General features: G+C 38.3%; 1 protein-coding gene across 7 annotated transcripts in view; it reads left to right on the top strand.

Annotated features, from left to right (window-relative positions):
• The window catches only part of STAU2 (staufen double-stranded RNA binding protein 2), a 151482-nt gene that overhangs the window by 2471 nt on the left and 123601 nt on the right, over positions 1-25410 (top strand). For all 7 annotated transcript variants that reach the window (XM_059862308.1, XM_059862272.1, XM_059862298.1 and 4 more), the window contains exons 3-4: positions 3542-3701; positions 5999-6134. In XM_059862308.1, coding sequence (XP_059718291.1) covers positions 3542-3701; positions 5999-6134 — 296 coding nt within the window. The remainder of the gene's footprint in view (positions 1-3541; positions 3702-5998; positions 6135-25410) is intronic.

The raw sequence follows: 25410 nt of genomic DNA, 5'->3' as shown, positions 1-25410 counted from the left end.
ACAGGGTACACTGGCTCGTTGGTTTTAGGTTGCATATTAAATTTGTTGGGCTTTATGTAACTTCTCACTATTGTGTTTATAGTGTTACCTTTTTTTCCCCATTTCTGTGAAAAAATAATTGCTTTGGTTGCGGTGTGGTTTTGACCGTTTACATTTCTCAGCAGTAAGGAGGTTTGAGTTACATGACATTCATATTATGCCTAAAATTTTATTAGGATAAGAAATTGTTCACAGATGGAAGGGACCACCCTTCTCCCGAGCAATTTGCAACAGGATAAGGGGACATAACCTCAGAATGTGTCAGGGGAGGTTCAGTTTGGACATGCTGAAAAATTTTTTGACCGAGGAGGTGGTTAAGCATTGGTCTGGACTGCACAGGGAGGTGATGGAATAGGCATCCCTGGAAGTTTTCAAGAAATGACTGGACATGGCACTTGGTACTATGGTTTGTGTGGTGTGGTGGTATTTGGTCAAAGTTTGGACTTGCTAATCTTAGAGGTCTAATCAACTTTATTGATTCTATGATATATTCATTATTACTTTTAAAGGAACTGATATTAGTGAAATGACTTAAGTGTGCATTACCTGCACTTGTGAAATCCAGATTTTCAATGAATTTCTTAATTTTTCCGTTTTTCAATTTACCTCGTTCTTTTAGTTGTGCTCATGGTAGTAAAAAGCCAGTTATGTTCTCCATAGACTCAGAAGGATATTAAGTCTAATTTTGATCTGTGTAGTGAGATAAAAAAAAGATAAATGAATGAAGAACAAGGGTCATATTAATAAGATTATGCAGGTTTTGACCTATGAAAAGCGAAGAAAGAGATAGAATTTCTTCTGACTCTCTTAGCAATTTAGTATCACATCTTGCTAGTAATATGGTGATATACTTGACAGAATATGTGAAACAGACCTAAATCTGTCTTGGGAAGCATGACCTGAAGGATGTAGTGCTGCTGTTGCTCTTTGCCATTCAAGGAGCTTCTCATATTGCTTTGCTCCTACACATACTCTGTTCTTGACCACTAATGGTTTTCACAATTTTCAGATATGCTCTACAAGACAGCTGTCTTTGTTGTGACCACAAATGCCAGTAAATTTTTATACTCTTTTTTCTAGTTGTCTCTGGAAAATAAGTTTAGACAATCGGGGAAAAATGGAAAACTAGAAACAGTGCAGTTGGGAGAGAAGTGGCTCTTCCTAAAAGTGCAGTTAGGGTTTTTAGGAGTCTGCCCTCCAGGTGGATTCTTCATCATAAGAAAAATCAGAAAGTCTTTGTTACCATAAATGATTTTGGAGTACATAAGTCAGATTGATCATGTCTTCTGTCCTTCCATGTCAGTGTCATTTCAGGACACAAATTTAAAAGGAACAGTGTCAAAAGAAAGTGGATGGTGGTACAGAAAAGAGGGAAAGGGTAAGGGATGTAGCACTTCAAAAACTAGGAAGGAGGAGAGGAGGTTTTACACAGAAGAAGTGAGGAGTAAAGAGTTGTCAGAGCTTAGAGAGACTGACCTTACAAGCACAGCAGAGTGGAAACAAGCCCAAGCGTGGTGGCCTTTGCATTTCTGCTCGCTGGACATCAGGTAAATTATGTTGGGTATAAGGAATAGAAATTTCCTTGGGTAAGAAATGTCTCTCAGTCAATAGCAGAACTGTTAGCTCTGGTATTACAGTACTTGAATGCTCTATTGTCTGTTCCAGAGTTTGGATTTAGGCAGGTTTATTCCTTTAATAAAGGAGTAAACCTACTTCTATGTGTGTGTTTTTGCAGGAGTTTTTTTGGCAGATGTGTTAAGTGAGAAGGTGCTCTCACTGGCAGAAATTTACTGAGCAAGCCCTTTATCATCTGGAGTTCCCATTTATTGCTCTAAGCAATAGATAGGTAGATAAGAGGCCATTATTAATCATATTTTCATTTAAATTTGGGATTTTCCTCCTCCTATAAAAATTCTGTACTGATACTTTCTTGCAAAATATAAAATATATAAACTTCAGATCCAGAAATCAAATTTCAACTTTTTTTAGTAATAAGGATGTATGTTTGTAGGTAATTTATATAATTACGGGTATTTAGCTCTAATACCCATCTTAGCTTTCAGATGGGGTAGGGTTTGACAGAGTGTAAAATTAAGAGACTATTTCTCTCTTTCTTCCATGAAGAAATTGTTGTGACTGCTGTGGCAAAAACAACATGGCAATAAGAGCTGTGATACAGGGACTTGCATTGTGCTTCTGAAAATTACAGTAGGCTAAAACTCAAGGCTGTAATTAAGACACCAGTATGTATTTATAGCATTCAGTTTGAATGCAGTGTGTGCATGTGCAGAGGGCTGAGTTGGGAGACAGATACATACTTGTGTTCAAATGCGTGTTTGCAAGTACTTGCTAAAAAAATGTGTATGTAGAGGCAGATTTAAAGGCTGCCCACCATCTTAATCTTGAAAAACCTGGTCCTGAATCTAGCAAGTTTAAATAAGTGAAAAAATTAAAGAGCTGTCAAAATAAAAATTTTACTTTATATACTTCTCATACTAATATGTAGGTCTTTTTTTCTTTGACTCAAGTAAGTTAGTCTGTTTTCTGAGGTAGGTGAATCTTAGTTTACTGTGTGTGTGCCTTTTATCTAGGGATTATATTGCAAATATATTGAGTTCCTAGCTTTTCTCCCCTTGTTCTCAGATGCTCAAATTTAAACAGAACATTTATGTATCATACTGAAGATAGACTCTATCTAATATCTTAAACATGCACTGAGTTTTATTGGCACAATTTGCACAGCATGGATACTAGAAATAGCCCTCTATCACAGAATTTGAAATATATGGTTTTTATCAGTTAGTCCATTTCTGAACTCTGGATGTTTACAGTTCCTGTCCTCACTATAAATTTTACATTAAGAACTGCAGTTTCTTTAGAAAAGATAATAATTCTTTTGCTTCTTACTTTATCTTTTTGAACATGCTTGAGTTGTGACTCTTCCCTAACAAAACGCATTATTTTTAGAAATCTGGGCATGTGAGAAATTAATTCATTCTGTAAAAGTATGAGAAATTAATTCATTCTGTAAAAGTATCTGGGCCAAATTCTCTGCTGCCTTGAGAAGTGTGTAGTCATTTATATTCATTCATAATCATTACAAAATTGTTTTTTATCTCAGTAGCATGTTTAGTATTTGTTTTCTACAAGTAAAGTGACTAAACATACTCAAATATAAGAAGAAATGTGTTCACAGCTGACCTGTACATAGTCTTCCAAGAGCAGAGGATCAGTTTGAAGTTATTCTTACTTGGTTTAAATGTTATTCTGTTCTTTGATAATTGACATTGCCATTACACTATTTTACTTTGTGATTTGAAAGGCCAAATGTTGCTCACTGATAAGGTCTCACTGATCTCTGGAAGAATCTGATGTGTTATCTGGGAGTTGAATACAATGAAAAGAAAGCACGGTTTCTCTTCTGCCCTGGAAGCTTTTATACAGATTGTTCTAATCCACAGTGATAATCTTGCCAGTGTTTACCTGTTCTTTGTCTTTGAAGATGTTCACAGTGCAGCTGACTCTTGGAGAACAGACATGGGAAGCTGAAGGAAGCAGTATTAAAAAGGCCCAACATGCTGCTGCTAGCAAAGCATTGAATGAAACCACCCTTCCCAAACCAACACCTAGACCACCCAAAAACAATGTAAACAATAATCCAGGTATGACATTTTCCTCTGAGTGTTAGATCTTGTTGAAGTGTCAGCATATTGTAGCACTAAATAAGTAATTTTAACAGGATACTTAAATTTCTAAGATGAAAATCATCATAGCTATAGTATGGTTGGGTAATGCAGAACCTCTTTCATGAAAGAATTTTTTAATGCACATATCTAAAATGGTTGAACTGTAAGGGAATATATTAATTAGGTAATGCTTAGATGTGTGCTAAGTGATGGTATGTGATCAACAGTAGGCAGACAGGAGAAAACCAGACTGAATTAACTAAAACACATTTCCCAAAGCATTACTTTAGCTAACTTTCCAACGAAGCTGGAAATTTTATCCAGTCCAATCTTGTGAAATTGCATCTCTGGCATAAACAAAAGGCTGTGAATTGGCATGAGAACTTTGACAGGTAATTTCCTGCTTGCTGGGTTTTCCTTCAGAGCAACCTGTGCTTTCAAAAAGCTTTCAGGTGGCTTTAGAAACTTGATTCAGTAATAGAAAGAATGTATACTGGTGTCTTGCAGCCTTCATTTTGAGCTGTTACCCACAAGTTGCTTTCAGTGCATGCAAAACCTTCTGAGGTACATCTCATGCCCATGCTCAATGATCTATTCTGTCTTGATCAATAAAGAAAAAAAAATCATAACTTCATTTCAGACTAATGTAAAGGAAATCAAGTGCTAGAATATTTTCTCATTTTTATTTTTAAACAATCCTTTCCCTCCACCTCTTTTCTTTTTTTCCTTTTTCCCCCTATAATTTCCATCTGCCCCTCTCCCTCTTTTAAAAATGTATTCTTCAGCCACTTTCTTAAAATGAAGTCATTTTGCAGTTTATCTTCTCTATGTTGGAAAGAGAAAAGCAGGACTAAATTTCCTTTAGAACTTGTGAGTATTATCCTGAGCATTAGTCATGAAGGATTGTTTGAGAGTGGTGTAGTAGTGTTCTCTTGCTCCTTTGGAGATCCGTGTGTTTCCAATCCAGACCCAGGACACTGGTTTTGCCCTGCTTCCTTCACAATCACTGTGACTTTGGCTGCTTACAGAGCAGCAGGCTCAAACCTCTGTGAAAAGTGATCCTGAGTTTGGTTCTTGATATTGTAAGGTATTACTGACTTTCTAGATTTTTTTAGCTTCGAGCATATTCTGAGAGGGAAAATCTGATAACAAGAGGAGTAGGCTTTAAGATAATTAATTAAAAAATTTATCACTTAGCACTGTAATTTTGCTCCAACAAAGGTGCATTGTATATGCACAGGTATAGTCTCATCAAAATGACATTTTGTATTTTTAAAAAAAAAATTGAATTCATAATAATGTCTTGCTCTGGAAATTACATTGAATTGTTGTTGGTATAAGTTTTTGAGTAAGTGTTGCATAAACATTTTCGTCATTTGGCGTATAAAGCTTCAGTGTCAGACTGGAAAATTAATCATAGCTTTTTAAAGGGTAAATTTATTTGAATCTCACATGAAAATATTTTCAGAATATATTAACTCCTTTTTATTGGGATGCACATTTAGCTCATTTAGGATTCTCTTACAACAGTGTAAGTGGGGATTACTGTAGCTGAACATTTTATCTAAGAAAAAAGAAAGAAGTTGGATGTAGCTTTTTTGGCATTTTAGAAACCATGCAAGTGGGCAAGTACTGGCTGCCTTCTATTTTTGCATTCTGTCACCAGTAGATGGCTGTAGTTGCACTGATTTCCAGGAGCTGTATGCTCAGTCTGTTAGATGACTCCATTAGTTATGAGACCATTAGTTCTTAGACATAGTCTTCAGTTTTCAAGTCTTGCAAATAAAGCATCTTTTCTAACTTATTCTGAGATTCCTGAATGACTGCAGTAATGCCTCTTACTTCATGCTTGTTTCACTGACTCTTTGCTCTATTTGTGGTTTTATTTAATGGTATTCAGCAGAAAGACATTATTCTATTATCTTTACAGTTCTTTCAGAAAGTTTCATAATGTATTATAAGTACTTTGGAAAGATGAATAACCAGCTTGTTTATTACACTGACTTTCTCATTCATATGTGAAGGTTAATCCACTGAAACTGCATAGAGAATTCACTGAGAGAGATTTTAAGATGTTCTTTCTCATTGCTTGTGAATAACTTGGCATCTATATTCCCATCTTTTAAAGAAACTGAAATGTCTTTTTAGTTGCATCTTTTTTGTTTAAGAGTAAAAAAAATATGGTGTATGTCTCCCTTTGCAGCTCAGTCCTGCTTGTGTGTTTTTCCGTATTTCTGGTTTAAGCACCTTACTTACAGTGGTTTTTTCTGCAGGCAGTATAACACCAACTGTGGAGCTGAATGGTCTGGCAATGAAAAGAGGAGAGCCTGCCATCTACAGGCCGTTAGATCCAAAACCAATCCCCAATTACAGAGCAAATTATAATTTCCGGGGCATGTACAATCAGAGGTTTGTACTCTTTCTGTTATTTATTTTTTTTTTTTATCCTTATGTCCTAAATCTTCATAAGGTTTCTAGGTTATTTCAGAGTAAAAGAAAACTAAAAATTTTCTTAAGGAGAGTCTGCAGTCTTATTTAGAAACATGCATAACGACCTCCTAAAAGAGACAGGTGCCCTAATCTCATCACAAAAAAGAGAGATGTGTAAAACTGCTTTTATTTTTTGTGTGCATTAAAAAGCACATTAAACAGCCATGGTAGTGAGGAGGCAGAGCATTAACTTCAGACAAACGTTTTGCTTTTCTTTGCTGTCATGTCATATGATTAGAATCTGTGGCATCAAAAATTAAGCAATCTTTTCGTAGAAATTGAATATAAAATTGGAAGGACTGCATTTTGATAACTGTCTTGAAACCATTCTCAGGTTTCTGGTTTTTTAGCCGTTCTTCTTGGTTAGCTATCTCAGTTCCTTAATCCTCAATGTTTAGTTAGGAAAAATCCTTTATTTCACAGTTCAAAAACCTATATTTAGAACTATGTCAATTTGTAATCTGAAAAACTTCTGTCTCTGAGATAGGTTTTCTCTTAATTTTTCCTTATTTGGTCCCAGAGGAACTGTATTAGATCAGGTCTTTTGAAGCTCCAAGAGACAAAATATGATCTGTAATGTGAAAAAAGACCAAACAAAAACAGGTCAGAAAGTTCTAATCACATGTTTTATGAGTGAAAAATGTTACCTTTTTAATAAAGCTTGATGGATTTCATGTTCATTTTTATGCATCTCATAATTGTCAAATGTCTTGAGGGTATGAACTCTGAAGGAGTGTTTTGGTTCAAAATTACTCTTCATTAGAAATTGAATTTATTGCAATGTTGAAAAATTAAGGAGTTTAAAAAAAAGCAGCATTTCAGAATTGTCTAAGGAAAATATTTCAATTTATTTAATTCTATTTTATTTTATTTCTTTAAAATTATGATAATTTGGGGCGTGTAGGGTTTTAACACTTCATTCTGACTTGGATTTTTTGTTGTTTTTTTAAATTTGCTTGGCTGGTGGGTTGTGTTGTTTTATAACAGCAATACCTAGAATTATAGAAGACAAAAAAAACCCCAAAATAACCTGGAAGAAACCCTTTAATTATTCTGTGGAACAGTGCCTGGTTTTTGTATCACTTGTCTTATATTTCTAGTCACTGCTGACCTGTGTCTCTGCTTACATCCATCATGGTTTAAAAAGCTAATTATGGTGCTTGAAATGAGTTTAGTTAATATTTAGAAATCCTTCATTTATTTGAATTGGTTTTATAGAGAGATTAGCTTGACTAGCAGATATAATGCTATACTGGAAAAAATGAAAGCTAGTTAAAGGCATGAAATCTGGAATTCTGGAATCTGAATTTAATTATGGAAAGGTTTTGGTGGAAATAGGAGGTCAAAACACTCAGCAGTTGCTAACTCTTAATATTTCTTTTCATAGAAAATGATTAGTGTGTCTAGCTCAATTTATAAGTTTGCTCCTTTGAAAACTTTCTTTCATGAGAGCCATGTTTTGGTGTTAGGGTAAAATGATACATGAAGGTTATTTTTCTGGGCACATTAGGTAGCCAAGGCCACTTGATTTTTCTGATCGCAAAACAAACACGATGGGTGGGACCGAAGGCCTCAATCTGTGCTTGCTTTTTCATTGTGCTCATTTGAGTGAAGTTACTCATGCAGAATAGCTGATACAACTGTGGTTAGCAAATTGATAATAACTAACACTAAGTAGTAAATGACTGGACATACCTGTCTGCTGTGCACATGCCATGTGTACACATGGATGCCAGAGGAAAGAGGAAGCAGAAAAATGATCTGTATAGTGCTGTTGATGGACTGCTGTGTTAGAAATGATTGTTCATTGCCTTGTTTTGCATAGGGAGGTGCTGGCCTTTTATGATCACAATAAGAAAGGCACTTAGACTTTGTAAGGCATCATTTAAATGCTGTTTGTTAGACCTGCTGGTTAAAGAAGCAAATATTGCAGATAATCTTCCATACCTTCAGCTGCCTTGGGCCCTGAATAGTGTGACGTTGACCAGATCTGTTCCCCATGGGCACCACAGCATGCAAACCTCAGCCTTAGCAGAGATTAACCCCTCTTGGCCATTCACACTCTTAGAGGATTTGCTTACAAGGAGACAACCCTGTCAGTAATAGTCAGGAATGATGGTCATGTGAAAATTTGTGCTGTGCTGTCAGATAAAGACAGGGCCACACAGGTGGTACCGAGGGGGAGCTGCCCAAGGGCCCATCTCTTGCCACAAGTCTGTTCTGTGGCCAGGGGATCTGAGCAGCACAGCCCCCTCCTGAGAGCTCTGCTGGGCATGGGCCCTGCAGCTCAGCACAGCCCACATGGCTCAGCCTGGCTGCACTGTGGGCACTGGCTGTGATGGGCACGATCCTGCACCTCTTCCAGTCAGCATTGCTTGGCACCTCCTACTCACCCTCGCCACAGGCAAGCCTGGAGACACAGTCTGGATTGTTTATAATAGCCAGTGAAGTCTGAAATATGAAGCATATGATGCAGCACTGTATTATGCTCCTGTGGTATGATATGGTACATTTATTTTCTTCTACTGCCACATTGTATTTAGCATTCATTTGCTGATTTTTGAGAACTGGGTTATGGAATAGAAGTCCTGTTGAAGTACCCAAGTAAATGCAGACTATACAGACAGTTAAAAACAAGATTTGAGAATTAATGTAGATAATATGCTGCATGAAGGGTTTTTTTTTTCATTTTCATTAGTTTCTGACTGTAGATTATTTTCTGTTATTAAAAAAGATACATAATATGTTACATAAATTGGAAGCTTTGTCTTTTATAATGTGTCTGCATTCCCCTTAATGATCTCTGTTTAAAGAAATGTGCTTTTCAAATAGGTGAAGAAACAGAGGAAGATTAGGAGATTGCATTAGGGAAAATCTGATACTGGCAAGATTAATGTCTTGAGGAAAAAATAGATTACTAAATTCATTCTAGGGTATATCTCTGTACCAGTGAAGTCTAGTGTTTCAAGTGGCACAAAAGATCCTTTTCAGTATCTCATGGAAACGTGATCTGAGAGTTGCAATTCGTATGCAAAGTTGATGGCTAGATTCCCTGTCAGGCTAAGATGACTTATGTCAAAGTGGCAATGATTCCTCCTCCTTCATTTGTCCCTAGCCTTTGTGTCCCTGAATATTTCCTGCCTCCAGCACTGGAAGTTGAGCTGGTTGGAAATGAATCAGTTTTGGGGGGGAGAGGAAAGCAGAAGTTACTCTTCAACTTACAACTGTACTTAGACATCTTCTTTTCTAGTCACACAGGAGCTTGTGCCTTCACCAGAGAGGGGCAGGGTGTATTTGGTATGCAAGGGCAACTTAGGTTGATTTAAGTGTGTGAAGGACTAGTCTCTCACATGCTGTGGAGCATATTTATATGGACAGTATGTTGCACAGAAGATGTTGAAGCAGGTTTGTAAGGGGCCAACATCCATTTGCCAGGTCTGCAGCTGATGGCATAAATTTATAGTGATGGTGATAGCTACTTTCATAGGGAAAGGGACAGCAAATGAGAGGAAAAAGGGAAAAGGGGAAAGTTTTCCTAGCAGTCAGCATGGAAGGCAAGTGATGAGATGTCCCAAATGAGCATCCTTCCACAGGTGTTCTCTTCAATGCGACAAATGCTCTCAGTAACACTTTCCCATAGTAATTCTGTGGTTTTTATCAGGACATGCTCTAGCTACCTGTTGCTCACAGCGCTGATAGTGCTGCACCAGGGTTGGTGTTGGATACTGGCTGTTTATAGAGCTTTGTACATGCTAAACTCAGCATGGCAGAAAGCAAGACATTTAAGGCAGTTTTTAACGCTGTGTTAAGGTCTTAGCCTTGTTAGTCTCTTCCTGGGCTAAGTTAGGAGGTGCAAGGCAAGTCAGTGCCCCCTCTTAGGGTAGCTAAGTAGATAAAACAGTCCAGCTGGGAGCTGGATGAGGTATGAATGCTTTCATGCTGACTCTTCACTCAAGACAGTGAATGCAGTACTGGCTAACTTGTTAACAGCATTGGGTCATTGCCATTATACTGCATATTGTGACAGGCTGGTGAAGTCTGTGTGAGGCTGAGCTGAATCATGTGAAGTTACCAGCTAAGGTCTCAGGTAGCTTGGGTATCTGTATACTACAGTTCATTTATTTCACAGTGTAGATAACAACTTGAAGTCTTCTCTGGATTTTCTTTATTGAAGTAAAATCCATGCAAGTTTGGTAAAAGAAAGCTTGATGGCCTCTGATAAGACAGAGCTTTTAAAAAAGTTGTCAACCCTGAATCCAGCCATGTTAAACAACTTCTTATTTAACAAAGGTTTCTGTGTTCCTAACAGAGATTGTAATAGAGGAAAATACTCTTTTGGCACTCAAAATTTACCAGTTATATACAACCAATTTAAAATCTCACAGGTTGGAATTTCAAGCAATTTTGCAACAAAAGCACATTAAGACCTTCCAGTTCAAACACTATATATTACAGAAAAGCTAAAAATGGTGAAGATTTAATTTTTTATGGTTTCTTTAATCTAAGAGTTTTCCAGGCTGACTCTGTTTAAGGATGTGCTGATGCTTTCAGGGCTGGGTTGCTAACTGATGTAGCTTGCGTGTTTGTCAGCAGAGCATTTGGCATGAGTCAGGAGAACTGGCACGCTACTCAGCACAGCCCAAGTCTTGAGACAGCGGGTCAGGTTTGAAAACTATTGGCAGAGCTGAGGACAAAACATGTGCTTACTTTCATAGCTGTAGCCAGTGCTAGAACCCATACTCCCACACATCTCTGGCTAAAATGCAGTTGGCTTAAGCCATGTAAAAAAGAATTAAAAACATGGCTGTTTAAATGAGAGCAGTTAAACAATAAAATAAGGTATCAATTCTGACTACAGGGTTGTCCAACTTGCCTTGTTACCATTGAATGCTAGTTTTATTTTTTTCTTCAGTTAGAATTGAAGAGAGTCATTCCTGAAGTTTAATTGTCCTGCAGTACTTTCAATTATAGAATGTCTGAAAGTGACAGAAAAAATTATATCTGACAGACTTCCTAAATGAAGAGTTTTCAGCCAAGAAATAAAACCACTAGAAAGTGAACAGCAGCTTTTGATGTTTTAGTTTGGAAAGTAATGTTGAAGAGATCATAAAACCCAAACCTTGTGTTTTGGTAGAATTCAGAAGTTGTTTTCTTAATATATAAAATTCCTTAATATGTGTTTCACCGCAATTTAGAGAGCTTGATAAATCTATATATATAAAAAAAGAGGTTTCAAAATTAAAACCACTTGTGAAATATAGGAACAAAGGGAATACAAAACAATGACAAGCTAAAGAACGAAAATAAAGTAATTAAAGCAGTTTCTTGCTTGGTTTTAAGGAATTTGGATGGTGTGATAGCTCTGCAAGCGTGTCACGCAAAGTGGTGGTGTCCCTAGGATAAACTACAGCTTCTGTGCACTTGGACAGTTTCTGCTGCACTGAGCCTCACTGAGCCTTCATCTTGGTCTTGTGTAGGGTTGCTTCTTCCTGCATATATGTTGTGTACTGCAGACTAAAGAGAGGACTATCCCCTCTCTCCTCGGAGCATGGGGGAGTGCACAAACCATTCCCCTTCTTCTCTTTTTTCATAGCTCCACCATTCTGAGTACATTTTTCTTTGATGTTAATTAGTGCTTCTTTACAGTGCCATTTGCAAGACCAAACTCAGAAAAATAAAGCAACAGCATATCCTTGCCTCTTGTGGAGCCAGCTACTCTGCCTGGTCACAAAGCACAGGCTATCACCCTACCTGGGAATGTAGTTCCTACCTGCCAGGTAGCCTGCTGCCCTGCTGGGTTCTCAGTTGCTGCATGGAACTGTAGACTTCTCTGCTCCTGAAGTGATGTATATCAGCCCTGTGGACCAGTGCCTAAATACTGAACAAGCACTTTAAAAATGAGGAATAATAAAAGAAAGCTTGAGGGCTGGTCTTTGGCCAACTACATCTGCAGCTGCTAGCTTCATAGTGGACTAACATGTTATCCAATCTAATGATCAAAGACAGAGTAGACTGTGTGATTATTGGATAAATTGCTAAAATTGTCAAGTCATATTAATAAAAGATTGTGTGGTGAAAGAATGGAATAAAATGAAAAGTTTGTTTCTTTTATGAATGCTGACCTAAAGATTTAATATGTGCATCAAAGGGAAAAGATTTGAGGGGAGTGTTACTTGACATGAGTGCTTAGTAATGCAGTCTAAATCCTCACCCAGCTTCCTTTGTTTCACGAAAGTTACTTAGTCCTATGAGGGGGGAAAAAAAAGAAAATCTAGCCAGAAGAACAGCTGTAGAAGCCAAATTTGAAGTGTGTGGGTTGCAATGCAGGAGACAATGTAAAAATCTATTGATATTACCATCTCCAAAACTACACCTACATTTATAAAACCCAGTTATCTAATTTACAGAAAGAGAATGAGGTCTGAAATTTTCATGACCTTTAGATGTTCTCCTGTGCTGCTTGAGCACCCTGTTTACCTTCTAGCAAAAGACAGCTCACTGCATGGAGAGCCTCATCTGTTTGAGGCACAAATATTCCAGTGCATAATATAAAAGGCAGTTGGATTTGAAAGACTTCAATCTCTTATTGATTAGATCAGCCAGCAGCCTGGAAAATATAGTTTTCAGATTAGTCCAGGCAGTCTTTTTGTTACTCTAGGCACACGATTAACCTAATATCTGTTGCTGAATTCCCATTATTGAGGTTTTATGTTGGGGCTTGCTGCAACAGAGGAGGATTTTATGCACAGCTGTGTGTAAAGCAGATTTTTTTTCCCAAGCAAATATGCTGTGGCAGATGTGGGACACTAAGTTGCCTAAACATAGGTCTCTAGTGCCGCTTGAGACATGGCAGGGTGTGTGAGACATCCACATGGTACCAATGGATTTAGCAGAAGACCTAGAGGAGACCTTTACTAGGCTGGCAGCGGAAGGTCAGGCAGAAGGTCAGGAAGGTCAGATACCCTAGAGCATTTCAAATGGCCCTGCGCAGCTAAGTTTAGGCAATTGACAGAATCCCTAAAAGTGATGTTCAGTCATCGTAGGGTTTCATATAATCCACTAGGACTCCAGCTATTTGTGAGAAACTTGTCTGTTTCATGGGTCAGTCCTGTGTCACATCATGTGGATGTTTTAGGTACATGACTGCATCTCAAGTTGTACTGTGTGCTTGTGTTCAGGCAGCTAGGTGCAGTTCTTTAGGGTGCTGGTGGGATTTGGATCCAAGCTCAGATGCCTTTCAAATAGTCTCTCCCTGTGCATTAGAAAGTCTCAGTCTCCCCTTACAACCAGTGGAAGGATAGGCAGAACAATTCCTAGTCCAGAATGCTGTTTGTCGTGCCTTAAGCTAGGTTGTCTGTGTTTTGTATGGATCTCTCCAGAGCTTCACTTTTATAGCAACTTAGTTTCTACACATTACTAAATACCTAAATTTAGGCATCTGAATCTAGAGCTGAATCCTGCTCTGAGAAATAATGCCAAGAATGTTGATTTGCAATAATTTTATGAGTGCTATAGTGGGAGTAATTCGACTGTCACAGTGGAAGGACTGAAAAAAAGACAAAAATCTCTCCCCAGAGAGAAGTGGGAGAGAAAAGTATTAAAAGAACAAACTCTTTAGGGACATATCTGGGTAACAGCAGTTTTGAGGAGAGGCAGGCATGCAAGCACTGAATTGCTTTTGATTGAATAAAGTACTATTTTGCTGCAAGAAGCTGTTTGGCTGTGGAGAGCAGTGCCCTTGCTTCCCACATGAAGTGAACCCTCACTCCTGAAGCTTGCTGTGTTGAACTGATCACAGCAAACAAATCTCTTGGTTTATGGGGGAGCAGTGTGGGGTGCCACAGGGATTTTTACTTTGCTACAGTTGTCAGCTTCAGACCTTAGCCACAGGGTACAACATTATTCCCCAAAAAAAGCCAGAGTCAGAGGTGCTTTGCCTGTATTTCCATTCAATGTTGCAAAATTCTGTTGTTAAAATTTGTATTTTAAGGATTGAGAGAGGTGATGATAAAAATATTTACTGACTGACTTTGCAAAAACTCCTCCCTGCATTCCTCACACTCCTCCCAGTAGTTTGGGAAAAAAAACTTGGAAGAAATATTAAAAACTGCTTGGAAATAGAAATTCGAAGTTCGTTTAAAATAGGCTATGTCTCCTTAAATATGCTATTATTTAATTCTGAACAACAGATATCAATTTCAATGGATTAAAACTGAGGGAAATAAAGAATAGTCCAAAGAATAATGGAAGTGATTGTTCAGATTTAGTTATTCAGCTGGAAAGAGCTGATTTAGACCATTAGATGGCAGCATGAATTTGTGCAAGAATTTCTCAGCAAAAGCATTCTCAAACAAAGTTGCCTTTTTCTATTCTGAAGCTTTTCATTACTTTAAAATGTCATAATTCCAGCACAAATCAATTAAAACCAGGTTTTCTGCAAGGCTTTGTCTCATAATTTTCTTCAAGTTTTCCTCTTCTATAATAATTGAGGCTCTAATGCCATAGCTTCAATGGCAATTTTCCTTTGTTATGTAAATCTAGTACGAGTAAAGGATGCCAGTTTGCCAGCAGTGAAAATTAAGTGTTTGGTTTATCTGCACAAAGCATGAATTCTGCATTTCATCAGGTTAATTTACTCTTCAGGTCTGTCCTAAAGACATTTCCTTAAAGATAAGGCTACAACTTGGCCACTAAACCTGCAGTCTGTTTGTACTAAAGAAGCTTTCTGATGATTTGGACATCTATTTACTTGTAAGGGACTGAGATTGCCAGCTGATACCTAATTCAGTTGTGTACATTACCAGTTGAGGTAGGATTCAGATCATATCTTAAAGCAAAGCCTTGTACATCACCCTTTTATTTCCCCTGCTAGTGTGTTGGCATTATGGTGTAATAATCCAGTCACAGGCTTTCAAATTAATTCTCTGTGTTCATCTTCTGCATGCTACATTTCACTTCCCTTGGCCTGTTTGCTCCCACTAGTTGCCTGCCTCCCACACAGACATATTGTTACAAGAAAAGTGTTGAGTACAGCTGTGCTAAGATTTTTCTTTGCTAGTATCTGTTTCTAGGAAAGGAAAAGGGAGAAAGTCAGTCCATTTCCTGTTGGTTTAAAACAGCAGAAACATCTGTTTGTCTTAAGATAGTTTTCCCAAAAGAACAGTGGCAAGGGAGCTTGCAGGTGATGAGCTTTGCCATTGCCAGTAGCTGTCAGTTTAGACAATAGTGATTATGTGGTTGGCTTAAAACAAAATAAGATTTTTTAAGTGGCAGAGGATATTTAATCCTGCAGTAAAATTTTTGACAGCTAATGTTTAATTTCTACAGTGTTTTAAATCTTAAAAATACATAGAGTAGCTGGGATGAGAAAACCCAGATTCTGCAATGGAATCTACAGTTTCCACTAAATTCTGTCCAAGATTGATTTTTCTGCAGTCCCCTCACCCTGTTATCATGAATTTGCACAATGCACACAAAATGGTGTTGGGTGATGTGTCCTGGCACAGCGTGTGTATAATCCTTCCTAACAAATGCATCCTGTCACTACCATCCACTGCATTAATGGCTACATTTAACCTCTAAGGGATCAATAACATATATACTCCTAAGTGTATTTACAATATTACACTGACAGCTGTTAAAATAATGTTATATAGGCTAAAAATCAAGTTGACAGAATAGAGAGCAAGGTTTGAGGTTAGTGTTCCAAGTATAGTGTCTCTTCATTCTCCAAGTCAATGTGCTTACCTGGTATCATTAAAATCTTTTTAGCCTTAATTGTAGAGCATTCTAGATGCTTCAACGCTCTTTGTGCCTAAAATGTGATGCACCAGGCACGGCATTTTACAGTATTGCAGCATTCTAAACAGTCCTTGGTCAAGATGAAGTAGTTTTGTCGATGGCCTCTTGGCCCTGCTTGTAGAGGAGTTCCTAAGCCCTAATGCATCAATCTTTTCTTAATTAATATTTTTGTTAATTTTCTTTCAGGATATAGTGACCTTCCTGGACCACTTGCTTTCTTGCTCTGTCTGCTAAGAGGACTGCCCTTGCTTTCTGTGGTCCTTGGGTCATGTTTTGACTAATTCTCCTGAAGCTTCTTCAGTGGACAGTGTTCTTTGGGTCTTTAACTCCCTCAGATTTTTCTCTGCTCTGGAGGAAATGCATCTGGCTCCAGATGTGTCTCCAAGTTTCAGATGTGATTTTTCGTGTTCTTACAGAGGCTGAAAACATAAAGAGGTGTAATACAATCCGTATCTTTGGTTTCCTAATGTCTGTCTTTCAACACTGCCCTTCCACTTGAGAGACTTCCTGTAAACCTTCTGATCCAGAGATCCTCAGAGCCAAGAGCCTGCCCCAGCACCTTGTGAATCGCTTCAGTCTGTTGGCTTTGCAACTCACTGGGTGTTCTTTCTCTAGCCCTGCCTTTAACACAGCCAGCTTTGCTTTCAGGATATGGACAGAAGACTAGTCTTGTTGGTATGTATGAAAACAAGCACTGAACCAGAATGCTCCTCCAGGAGCAGGAATATTTTGGGTGTGTTTGTTCTTTCCACACAGTTAGCTTTTTATTCACCCTTATCTTTTTCCTGTACTTCTGCTGAACTAAGGGTATTTCAGATGGGGCACCTGTGAGATAGTGAGTTCAATGGAAACAAGCTTGTGTGGCCTCCTTTCTTCTTATGGCCTTTCTGCTGTGTCCAGAGCCTGAATATTGGTTACCAGTAAATATGTTCTCTTTCCTTTGCCTGCTTGTTTTGGTAATGACAGAGGTGAACTGCTCTTAGAGCTCAAACTTTCCTTTGAGAGGTTGCCATAATTTTCCTGAGGGAAGCAAGCAGTAAGGTTAGTGGCTAATTTTTTAACAGCTTATAACTCTGTGTGATCTGACTGGAATTGTACTCTATCCCTACAAGGTCTCTGTCACTTTTGAAATGAAAGTTCTGCCACAGAATGAGGAAGTATTAAATATTCTGAAGAAAGTTTTTAAAGATTCTTTTGTAACAGAATATATGCAATCTGAAGGCAGAACTTTTCATCAGCAATCACTGTGTTATAGTTTCTCTTCACATCTTGTCTATAATATTGATTTGGGTGGGTGCTTTTGTTCTGTGAAAGAAAAGTACAGTTAACATCTCTTCTGAAATGCCAGTTCACAGGATCTTCCAAAGATCTCCATGTCTTTATAGGGTATTTAAAGAAGAATGCCAGTTTAAGTTGATTTTTACTGTCACAGAAAGGATAGGTGCACTCACAGGTGCTCATCAAGTACTTTGTCACAATAATGTGTTTGGCTTATGTGTTTTACTAAAATGGGGCTGAATTCCTCGGTGTGGTGATTAAAAGGGAAATAATCTCTGGACAAAAACCAGTCCAAAATTTAACTTTGAGGTTCAGTTCCAAGACAGAGGAGAATGTGGAGTCTAATCATCTTATAGATTTGGATTCAGGTCTGACACTAGTGTCAGGGAAACAGAAATGAGCTTTCTTAAGGAGGTGGACATCAGCAGCAGAGCCTTGGTTCCCTTCAGTAAAGGTAATCTCTATGTTGACCTTGTTTAACTAAGTCAAACATTGTAATAACCATTTCATGTGTTATGAAGAATTTCTTTACAAAAAGAGTTGTCAAGCAATAGAACAGGCTGTCCAGGGAAGTGCTTCAGTCACCACTACAGGAGGGATTTAAAAGACACATAGATGTGGCACTTAATGAAATGGTTTAGTGGTGTACACCACTATAACCCAGTGGTGCTGGGTTAATGGTTGAAATCAATTTTCTTAGATGTCTTTTCCAACCTAAATAATTCTATGATTCCATTTTAACAGTCCTTGGTATCTCCCTCCTTCAAGACTTCTTTTGAGTCCCTGTTTTCTACAATACAATCCATCCCACTTTGTAAACATTTCTTATGTTTCCTACCTTTTAGAAAGTCTGCAACCTTGTCTTTTAGTGTACTGATCTAAGGTGATCTACTTTTTTTTTCTTTGTTAATATTTAGTACTAAATTTTATTCACTGGACCAACTGAGATCAGTCATTGTGCTTTGGTGACCACTACTGTGGCAGTCTCATTTCATTACTTATGCAGCAGTGACTTGCTGTTTACTTGTTAGTCACTTGTGTAAATCCATTAAAAGATTGAAAAAGAATATTAAATAATAAAAAAGAATATTAAAGGATATTATGTCTGCTTCCCTAGGAAATCTGTACTTTTTATGCTTTTCAGTAGAAAGGAATCAAAGCACTGAAAGGCTTCACCAATAATTTTTAGTTTCTGACCTTTTGGCTCTTTCCAATCTTCTCTATGGTTGATTAACAGACACCTTCCAGGTGGAGATAAATCTTCCTTCTTGAGGCCATCAACTTTTTTGTCAGCATTCTGATATGATGTGCAGGGCAACATAAAATGCTCTCGCTTTGCAATTGACCAAGCTCTCTCTCTCACATTTCTTTTCTTTGCAAGTCTGATAGCACAGAGGAGAAGATTTCTGGATAGAAGCTTTAGCTGGCCATGCATGGCCATTTTTAGAGGTTGCAGAGCTGATAACTAGCAAGGTAGGAGAGTGTGCATCCTCAATTAACTGCACTCATCTGCTGAGGAGTGGCTTATTAAATCAGAAATAAGTGTGCTTTTTCAGCTTGTTCTTACTTTCAGTCCTTCAATTTCCAATTTTAAAGTGATAGGTTAAATTTCTTACTCATGATAATGCAATTTAATTCCTGTATGTTTACATTCCTCAAAATGGGAAAAGAATGTAGAACAGTACACACTAATTATTTGAATTTAATTTGGATGGTGAGAATCACTCTGTGAGCTTTCTCGAGCCTTCTTCCGCTGTGGACTTTCAGGTTAATTAATTCCTATGAGCTCCTAGCCCTGAGATGTTTTTACTAGTAACACTTTTATTAGTATTACATTGCTGGTATAAGTATATGATAAAATGAAATAAGTGAGATACTTCATTCTCTCATTTACTTAGTGTCTAGGCTGGCAAGTGACATGATTTTTTTTTTTTTTTTTTTGACATGAGTTTCTTATGTAAAAAGAAAATGATTCTGTAGTCAGATATTCAGCATTGTTTATGTTCTTTTACTGTAATGGCTATTTGGACAGCATTCTCAGTAACCACTCTGCATGCTTGTAAAGATTAGTGAGTAATACAGTTCATGGGAAATTTTATGAGTTGAAGTAGATAAGAGTATGAGATGTTTGTCTTCTGGATGTCTGCTTTAATCTCTAAAGTATACAGTGTACATCACAGCTTCATTATGTTTTTCCCTTTTATTCTTATTATACTTGGTTTTGTGTCACAGAAAAGAATATTTTCTATTTCCTGGTATTTATTTTTTCCTTCCCCCAGCCCCCAACTCCATTTCAGCACTGTCCACTAGACATTTTCCAATGTCTAATTCTGGAGGCAGTGTTCTTGTTATGTTCCTATATTATTTATGCTATTTTTACAGTGAAGAATAAGTTGATTTTGTGGACCATTCTCATTACTTAGTTATTCAGTTGATAGGTAAAAATACTTCTTCAGAGGATCATAAAATTTTATTCTATTTTCTCATATTGATTCTGTGTGTTTTCACTTGTTTTTTCTACCTTAATCTTCAGTATACAGTACTTTGGGAGGTTTTTCTCATCATCATTTTTCCCCTGGGTTTTTCCCTATTACTTCTTCTTCTTAGCCTTTTTTGTTGTTGTTGTTGTTTTTTTTTTTTCCTTACATATCTCTTGCACTAGTTTCACTTTAAGAGAGAATACTTGGGAACTTTGACAAGTGTTTCATCTTAACTTCAAGGGTTTCAATTGAAGGAGAGAGAGAGCAATAAAACTGGAAGTAGAGACTTGAAATTACTCTGAAAGTAGTGCTCCATAGCTAGTTCAGTATGTTTGCTCTATTACTTGTCAGCTTAATCCATGACCGTTCAAACTCCTACACTTAAAATGTCTGTAGCTTTCTGTTGGTTTCTTCTAATTACTTGTAATGAGCAGCAGTTTTACTTTTTACTTCTTGTTGTACATATTTGTTATAAATGGTAAATAAAGTAGTGATAAAAGCAGAGAGTAAATATTGAAATATTTATTTCAGTCAAATGTCTATTGAGCAACTTGGACTTCGGAGAAACAGTGATGTGGCAATATTATTGTCTTGTCATCACAAATTCTGCTGGGAAGATTCCAGATTAGTTAATGTTATGTTAAACTGAATCCTCCTCCCTCTTGTTTTTCACTCAGGAATGTTTCGATATTGTGATTGTAGAAATATGAGTAAATTTTTTTTTTTTTACTAAGTTACTCATACTGCTTGAAGAAACTACATAGCCTCTAGCTCAGGAAAAGAAAAAAAAATAGAAAAGGGAATTATCATTAGCTTCATGAAAAATTCCCAGACTCATAACAAAATTTAAAAGAAAGTATAAATAAAGACAGACAGAAAGGTATAAAACTCAACATGAAATTACTGTGTATTAAAGGTAGATTGTGTATGACTAATGTGTTAACCTTACATGTTATGGGCCAACTCATTTTTTTAGGTAAAGAGAGTAAAGTAAATCTTATATTTGTGGGATTCAGTTAAGCATTTTATAGCATTAGATAAGGATAATGTTTTCATTAAACTGAAGGAGAAGGGGATTTATGTAAGAAATGCAGGGTGGGAAAGGAAGAGAAAAATAATCAGAGGTACTAAAAGTCAAGCTAGGAGGAAGAATATTAAGTACAGTTCTTCCAGTTTTAGAATCAACCTTTTAAGTTATTTTTGTTGAAGGTGTTTGCACAAGAAGTAGGAAAATGTTCATGAGATGTAGAAGGCATCATTGATACACAGAAAGGTCAAGATAGGCAGGAAGACGGGTGATAGAGAGGACTGATGTATTAGAAATGCAACAAGACTAGGCTTTCCAGTCTAAAATGTAAGATTAATAACAGAGGCACTAGTAGTACTAACTCTGTTGTCACCTGAGGGTTATTCAGTTGAAAACCACAGAACATAAGTGTTATATTATTAAGTATTTACAAGATAATCTGAGAAGAACTAATGTGGCTGAGTTAGTGGAGAGGCAAATGTGATTTTTTAAGATGTGTTGAGCAAGATATTTCTTGCATAGATACATAAATATTCCTATTAAACAGAACACTTAGCCTTTTATTGGTATGCTGTCTATCATTCTTGCCTTTTGTGTTTCACAACAGGAGCAAGTATGGGCAAGGGCTGTGAAGGATGATCAAGACAGTGGGTAGCCTTTATACAGAAAAGTTCTGAAATACTTTACCTTGTTCCCTTTCAAAGCAAAGGCTGATAGGGAGTAGGGAAACTCATCTTGGAGAGTAAACAACAGAAAAATAAATAAGCGATGTAAGTTACAGGATAGTATTGACACAAAACAAAATAATGTATGTTAATGTGTAGCCAAGGTGAACAGTAGGAGATTCCTAAGTATCAGCCCAGCTTCTAGATCATTCTCCCAGCAGAAGCAAGTAATCTCATTTGTTTTCTAATAGACCTTAACAGATAAGGAGGATTACATTATGCAGTTGCCTGCAACTCATGGATCTTGACTGCTTAATGTGGGATTTTCTTGCATTCTTGTATTTGAAATAGAGAAGGCATTTCTATGTTTTAAAATGGGAAGCATCTTTGTTATGTTTTCTGGCTATTTAAAAAAATGGACAGATGCTTTTGAATGTATCTCTGTTAATATGGTTCCATCACATGGTTTTCTTTACAGTTCTTACGTAGTCACTTAAACATTCTTTTGCTTAGGGATTTTCTATAACTAGGTCAAAATTGGTTTCATAAATGACCATTGCAAATATTAAATAGAGAAAAAATACTGAATCATTTGGAATCATTCAGAATTAATTAAATTCATTTAAAGTTTTAAAAGATTTGACTTATATTTTAGCACCATCTTTCGAATGAAGAACAATCTGGGACAAGTATACATGAATTTTCTTTTAATTCTCATCTGGGTAGCTGGGAGGAGGTCAGCATTCAAATAAGGGATGTCTGTGGCTAAAACTCATACATAGTGTGTGCCTTGCTCACTTTACTTTAAAAATGTTTTTGGAGGATGTGAAAGTAAGCTAGAAGAGAACAACCAGACTAATTCATCATAGAATGGTTTAGTTTGGAAGGGATCTCAAAGATCATCTTGTTCCAACTTCCTACCATGGGCAGGAACACCTTCCACTAGGTGTGGAATTGCTCCATGCAACCTGTTCCAGTGCCTCACCACCCTCACAGTAAAGAATTTCCCACTCACCCACTAGCACCCCCAAGTCCTTGGTAGAGCTGCTCTCAATCTGTTCATCCCCCAGCCTGTGCTGATACCAGGGGTCGCCGCGACCCAGGTCAGCACTGTGGACTTGGTCTTGTTAAATCTCATGAGATTCCCATGGGCCTGTTTCTTGAACTTGTCCAGGTCCCTCTGGATTGCATCCCATCCCTCAGGTGTGACAACCTCCCCACTCAGCTTGGTGTCATGTGCAAACTGGCTGAGGGTGCACTCAATCCCTTTGTGCTATTAATGTATATATTAAATAACACTGGTCCCAATACAGATCTTTGAGGGACACCACTTGTCACTGATGTCCATCAGGACAGAGACACTAACTGCTATGTTCATGCTGCACTGTCCAAACACTTTCTTATCCACCTAACAGTCCATTCATCAGATGTGGTTCTTTCCAGTTTAGAGAGTGGGATGTTATGGAGAGTGGCTTGGCAACAAAATCCGCTTATTCCCCTCAGGACTCTGTTACAGCCCATCAGGTCCCAGAAACTTGTTTATATTCAGGTTCCTCAGGTGGTCATGAATCTGACCTTTACTTACAATAGGGACGTTGGTGGTGTTAGAGAGGTTGCCACTGAAGACTGACAAAAAAAGTTGTTGAGTTCCCCAGACTTCTCTTCACTTCTGGTTACCAGTTTTCCAGCACTGTTTTTCAGCAGGGAGCACTTTCTTTGACTTTCCTTTACTGGTTAACATACTTGTAGATGCTCCTCTTGTTATTCTTTACATCCCTTGCTGTTCAGTTCCAGCTTCACTTTGGCCATCCTCACCCCACCCCTACACAACTGTGCTTCATCTCTATACTCTTCCCAGTTTACCTGTCCTTGTTTCCATGCCTCTGCATTTGCTTCTTTCCCTTTAGTTTCTCCAGCAGTTCCCTACTCAGCCACACAGATCTCTTGTTTTTCTTGACCAATTTCTTGCTCCTGGGAATTGCTAGCTCTTGTGCTCCGTGAAGAATCCACTAAAGATCTGCCAGCTCTGTTCTGCTCTCTTGTCTCTGAGGGCAGTCTCACGGGGAACCCTATTGACTATCTCCTTAAAGATATGGAAGTTTGCTTTCCAAAGATTCAGGAGCCTAAGTTCACTCTTTACCTGACCCATATCCCTCAGAACTGAAACTACACCAAGTTTACTGGTCGCTGTAGCCCAGGCTGCCTCCAGTCTTGATGTCCCTCATTAGCTTGCTTGCATTGTTGACCAACAAACCCAGTATCACATCCCCTCTGGAAGGGCTGTCAGGAATCATAAAGTAGAATCATCAAGGTGGGAAGAAAGCTTTAAGATCATCAAGTACAATATCAATGCATCACTACCACTCTTACACCACTAAACCACAACATCCAGTGCCTCTTAAACACCTCCCGGGATGGTGACTCCATCACCTCCCTGGGCAACCTATTCCAATACCTCACCACCCTGATCATGAAAATTTTGTTTCTAATATCCAATCCCAATTGCCCCTTTCTCAGCTTAAAGCCATTTCCTCTTCTTGAGTCTAAACAAGCCCAGCTCCCTCAGCTGTTCCTCATAAGACACATTTTCTAGACCTTTCATGAGCCTTGTTGTGCTTCACTGGGTGAGCTCCAGCTCCTCAAACTGAGGGCCCCTAACTGAGCACAGTACTTGGGGTCTGGCCCTCAGTGCTGAGTACAGGGGGGTTCCCAAGTCCTGCTGGTTACACTATTGATACAGATGCCATTGGCCTTCTTGGCCACCTGGACATTCTGCTGACTCATATTCAGCCAGCTGTCAACCAGCACTGTCAAGTCCCTTTCTGCTGAACAGCTCCTCCTCCAGCCTGTAGTGCTGCATGGGGGAGTTTTGAGTCCAGGACTCGGCTCTTTGCCTTAGTGAACCTCATGCAGTCATCCTTAGCCCGCTGATTGTCTGTGCAGGTCTCTCTGCAGAGACTTCCTAACCCTCCAGCAGAGCCACACCCAACTGAGTGTCATTGGCACATTTACTGCGCTCAATCGCTACATCCAAATCATCAGTAAAGAGATTAAACAGAGATTAAACAGGACCAGCCCCAAAACTGTGCCTTGGAGAACACCATAGCAACTGGCTGCCAACTGGATTTAGCCCCGTTCACCACGACTCTCTGGGCCCAGCCATCCAGCCAGGTTTTAACCATCAGATAGTTCATCCATGCTGCAAGCAGACAGTTTTTCTAGAAGGATGGTGTAGGAAATAGTGTCAAAGGCTTTACTGAAGTCTGGGTAGATTACATCCACAGCCTTTCTCTCATCTACTAAGGTGAGTCACTTTGTCATGGAAGGAGATCAGGCTGGTCAAGCAGGGCTGTCCTTCCGTAAATCCATTTTGGCTGGGCTTGGTCCTCTCGTCTTGCATGTGCTATGCAATGTCTCCCTTCATGATCTCTTTCATAACCTTGCCTGGAACTGAGGTCAGGCTGACAGGCCTGTTGCTCCCCAGATCATCCTTCCAACCCTTCTTGTAGATGGATGTTACATTTGCTAATTTCCGGTCAGCTGGAACTTCATCTGTTGACCAGAACTGCTTTTAGATTATGGGGAATGGTTTGGCAAGTTCTTTCACCAGTTCCTCCATTACTCTGGGGTAGATTCCATCTGTGCCCATAGTCTTGTGAGTGTTTAGTTAGCACAGCAGGTCACTAACCATCTCCTCTTCATTTATGGGGGCTTCACTCAGCTCTCCATCACCAACTTCTAGCTCTGGGACCTGGATATTCTGAGGACAGCTGATCTTGATATTAAAGACTGAGGCAAAGAAGGCATTAGGTATCTCTGCCTCATGCCCTGTCACTACTCTGTGCATTTAACAAATGCTGAAGACCTTCCTTTTGCTGCCAATGTATTTATAGAAACTTTTTTTGTTGTCTTAAACTATAGTGGCTAAATCAAGTTCTAGTTGG

This window comes from Haemorhous mexicanus, chromosome 1 (assembly GCF_027477595.1).
Source record: "Haemorhous mexicanus isolate bHaeMex1 chromosome 1, bHaeMex1.pri, whole genome shotgun sequence".
Lineage (NCBI taxonomy): Eukaryota > Metazoa > Chordata > Aves > Passeriformes > Fringillidae > Haemorhous > Haemorhous mexicanus.
Note: the sequence above shows the minus strand (reverse complement) of the source record. Positions and strands in the feature narration are given on the sequence as shown.